The sequence below is a fragment of the Leptosomus discolor genome, chromosome 4 (genome assembly GCF_034619465.1).
Source record: "Leptosomus discolor isolate bLepDis1 chromosome 4, bLepDis1.hap2, whole genome shotgun sequence".
Taxonomy (NCBI): Eukaryota; Metazoa; Chordata; class Aves; order Leptosomiformes; family Leptosomidae; genus Leptosomus; species Leptosomus discolor.
In genome coordinates this window covers 68545604-68549764 of record NC_141394.1, presented here as the reverse complement: position 1 = coordinate 68549764, position 4161 = coordinate 68545604, and the positions used below count along the sequence as shown (strand labels likewise).

The window sequence follows — 4161 nt, the reverse complement described above, 5'->3', positions numbered from 1 at the left end:
CAAATGTTAAAGGATTGTTTAATTTGGTATGTTTTACTTAGAGTTAATGGTTATATGTGCAGAATACAATCAATGGTATGTTAACAGTAGACTTGCACTCTGTAATTTAGCTGTAGTCCGCTAATAGTTCAGGTGTTACTTCATCATATTTCAGTGATCAGTGAATAATAACTGACTTAATCTTCTGCTTTTTATTCTTTAGTTCTGCAAGTTGATTGAATACAATTAAGAACATGGAATATAATATGGATGCAGCTGCTTGAGCAACGTTTCTTCGAAAGTGTAATTCTGCAGATTGGTGGCCTAAATGATTGATTGATAAGCAGCATACAGAAGACTAATATCAAGAAAACATTCTGTCCGTTGCTGTTGTGACTCCACCAGTTTTATCAAACACGTCTTCTGAAATGCAGTTGAAAAAAATGAGGGAAATTTTACCAAGATTGTACCCTGGCCAAGTTAATGGTAAAAATAATTCCTTAACTACATCCCCAAAGCAATCTTCTGAGGATAAAACAAATCTGTCTAAAGGGGATGATGACCAGAACTTCTGTTACCAAGGAGCTGAGGCTGAGAACAGTAAGTTGTCACTGATAAGCTGTATGAAATGCAGAAGCGTTCAGAAAATTTCAGTGCAAGATATGGAAAATCGTAAGAAGCTTGGGTGGACTGAAGACAAAAATTTCATCTGCAAGAAGTGCAGTCGTATTACACCACCAGCTTTCCATTTTGTTCCTGAGGGTGCCAATGCTGTAGACTTTGAAAAACGTGGAAAAAATTCCCTGAGTAAAACCCAGAAAACATTTAAAGTTAAAAATTTTCTGCCAGGTAAATACTACTGTGATAAATGTAGATTTTCAACAAAGGATCCTTTACAGTATAAAAAGCATGTAGGTCAACATGAAGAAATCAAATTTATTTGTTCCCACTGTAGTTACATATCCTACACCAAAGGAGAATTCCAGAGGCATTTGGTGAAACACACTGGAACTTTTCCATATCAGTGTGAATACTGTGAATATGGTGCTGTTAGACATGACTATATAGTAAAACATACAAGAAGAGTACATGAAACACCCACAAAACGGCTGTCAAGTGCTATCGTAAACCACAAGCAAAAGAAGCCAAGTCAAAGCACTTTATTTGAAAAGCAGAAATATAAAATTCCTTTTCAGAATGAACTTTTAAATTCGTCTTCAAATATGGTTTGTGAGATTCCAGGTAAAGCAACTAAAACAGTCTGTTCATCTCATGACGTAGAATGTAGCATAAACACAGCATCAGTCCAGGATAAAAGAGTATTGGAGACATCTGAAATAAGTGTATGTGAGAATCAGAGTGTGGAAGTTGAGGTTTATTCTCCAAAAACAGAGCCTTTACAACCTGGGGTGCCTTTAACAGTAATTGCACCATCTGAACTTGTAATTCCTTCTAACTGTTTAGCTCAGATAGTAGAGATCAAAATAGTGAATGGAGCACAACAGCTGGTTCTTAAACTAATTCCTATGAAAGAAGCAGCTTTCAAACCTGTGAACGGTGCTGAAGAGGAACTTGAGAATCAAGGTATAGAACGATCTGCAGAAGGAAAAAAATCATCTGTGTGTCAAAACGAGTTGCTAACAATGGAAGTGAATGTAGACAAATTACCCAGTGTTAGTAACCAGCTTAGTTTGGATAGTACATATGACAAGAATTCTGATTGTCTTTGTTTTTCTGATTCTCAACTCTCAGACAGTAACTCTGTATCTGTACAGAGGGAAGATGCATCAAAATTATGCTTTCATTTGGTGAAAGGTATTGATGTCCATTCAGGTGTTATAGAACTTTGTTCTCAGTCTCTGGTGGTGAATAGTACTGAAAAAAAAAGTGATCTTAAATCCTCAAGGTGGGAAGTAGGTGGAAAAAATAACTTGCATTGTGACTTGTATTGTTACGAAGAAGGTGTGGATATATCCCCTCCAAAATACGCTGCTATTTCTGAAGATAAAAGTTCCAAGAACATTTCAGAAGAAGCTGCTCAGGAGCGCAAAACCTGTTCTTCTGAGGTCCTTAAACAAAAGGATACGTTGCCTCTAAAGAGGGATGATAAAGAGTGTAGGAATCTGCCCGTCAGCTCTACAGAAGCACATTTAGCTGGTAAGGGTTTTGGTAAGAAACCTGTTACATCTTCTGAAGCAGGAAAAAACTTCCCTGTCACTAAATATCCACCTTGCGAGGATGTGGCTTTTGCCTTTAGCCAAGTAAAGAGAGCTGAAACCGTAAGTCAAAAGAACAGTTGTCTTCTGGAATCATTAGAACTGCAGAAGATGGAAAATAAAGGCAACCCTTTTGAGGGACCTGTTATTTCGTCTGTATTTTCTCTTAGCTCTGGGGCTGAAAACGTTCCAGAGGGTGTCAGATGGGATGACACAACATGCAATAAGAAGTCAGCAACATTGCTGTGTAGAAAGATTGCTCAGCTCATGTCTGCTGCAGAATCTAACATGAAATCTATGCCTTTGAGATGTCAAGCTTCTAGTAAAAAGGTGCTTTTCCCTCAAGGAAATCCAACAAGCGGTGAGAGAGTTGTTCCTGCCACTGAAGTAGAACAGTCTGTGTCTTTGCCTCAAGTGCATGGTGGAAACAGTATGATTAGTAGTGAGGAACACAGTAAAGATCAGTTGCTTACACTTGCAAGAACGTCTAAAGGCAGGGTAACTAAAAATTCCCATGTTGCTACCCCAGTGTTTATCCCCAAAGGGACAATACTGAGAGTGCTGAATGCTACTAGCAGTCAAAACTCAAACGGAATAGGAAACAGGAGTGAAACATCAGCTCCTTCCGTGTATTGCAATGAAATGTTTCTGCCTCGTCCAGTTCCTGTCAGCGTTTCTGAGACACTTGGCAGTAATTTGCCATGTTTGCCTCATCAGAGTCAACCGAATGCTGAGTCCCGAAGTATATCCCTCAGGCAAAGACCAAAGCGAGAGGCAAGCGTTAAAAATAATAGCAAACAAACTGGTGTACTGTTTCAGAAAAGCAGTGATATGAGTAAGCAAGGCAAACACTATTCAAAAAGTCAGCTAGGTTCCAAAAATAAGTCAAAACGAGCAAGCTTCAGGGAGCTTCCTAAGAGGAAGACAAGAACTCAGTCAGAAACCAGTTCGAGTTCTGACACGTCGTATCTGTTGACAGCAAGACGTCTTCGGCTTGTCCCTCTGAGAATGAATCAGTTGATAAAATGCCCTCGTCGTAACCAGCCAGTTGTGGTACTAAACCATCCTGATGTTGACTCGCCAGAGATAATTAATGTCATGAAGACTATCAACAAGTATAAAGGTCAAGTCCTGAAAGTAGTTCTGTCAGAAAGGACAAGTAGTTGTCTTGGTGTCAAACGTTACCGAAAGCGTCTTACTCTTCAGAATGCTGAGATGGGAAACCAAGCAAAAAAGCAAAGCATGCTAAAAATGAAACTAAAAAAGACCCATAAAAACAACTACCAGGTGGTGGAACCTTCACCAGCTGAAACACTTCAGTGTCTGTTTAAGTGTTGGTTTTGTGGAAGAGTATATATGGACCAGGAAGAATGGATAAGTCATGGACAGAGGCACTTGATAGAGGCAACCAAGGGTTGGGATGTTCTTTCTCTTCCAGCAAAAAAGCATTGAGTGAGAGACTAGAGGACCTTTCCCCTCTTATTTTTAATGAGTGCCACTAACTTGCTTAGAAAGGACGATTGAAATAACTGCTTTATTTTGCCAAAAGGTCTCCACCATTAGCAACGTGGAAGAAGAGGGCAGATAGTGAGAAGCTGATAGTGAGGATTAAGCACTACTTTGCACTCTTTGTGTTTGAAATTTGTATTGGAGGTCAACTTCATCTGTTCCATAGGAGAAATTTGAAACTGATTTGCTATGCAAACAACTTTCTAGTTACCATTCTCTGTGCTAGGATACTGTGTGTAACTGGTTTGTGCTAGGTCTGTATGGATTAAAATCTTAGATGACAAGATCTTTGTAAATTTAACAGGGTTTAGTTTGCTTTATTACAACATGGTGTTTCAGAGATTGAGCATATGTGTACTGAAAAGCACCTTTGATCCTCTGAGGACAGCAAATGTGTCTCATAGATTTTATGGCAAATTAAGCACCACATGTGAAAAGTAAAACTTAAATGCAAGCA

At 39.0% G+C, this 4161-nt stretch overlaps 1 protein-coding gene across 1 annotated transcript; it reads left to right on the top strand.

Annotated features, from left to right (window-relative positions):
- Positions 1–407: 407 nt before the first annotated feature.
- ZNF518B (zinc finger protein 518B) lies at positions 408–3715 on the top strand. Its single transcript, XM_009953720.2, has one exon. It carries the CDS (start codon positions 408–410, stop codon positions 3645–3647), a length of 3240 nt encoding a protein of 1079 aa, XP_009952022.1. The 3' UTR covers positions 3648–3715.
- The last annotated feature ends 446 nt before the right edge of the window (positions 3716–4161 follow it).

Excerpts from the sequence above, each read along its gene's own strand:
- ZNF518B (XM_009953720.2), top strand. The coding sequence starts at position 408 with ATGCAGTTGAAAAAAATGAGGGAAATTTTACCAAGATTGTACCCTGGC.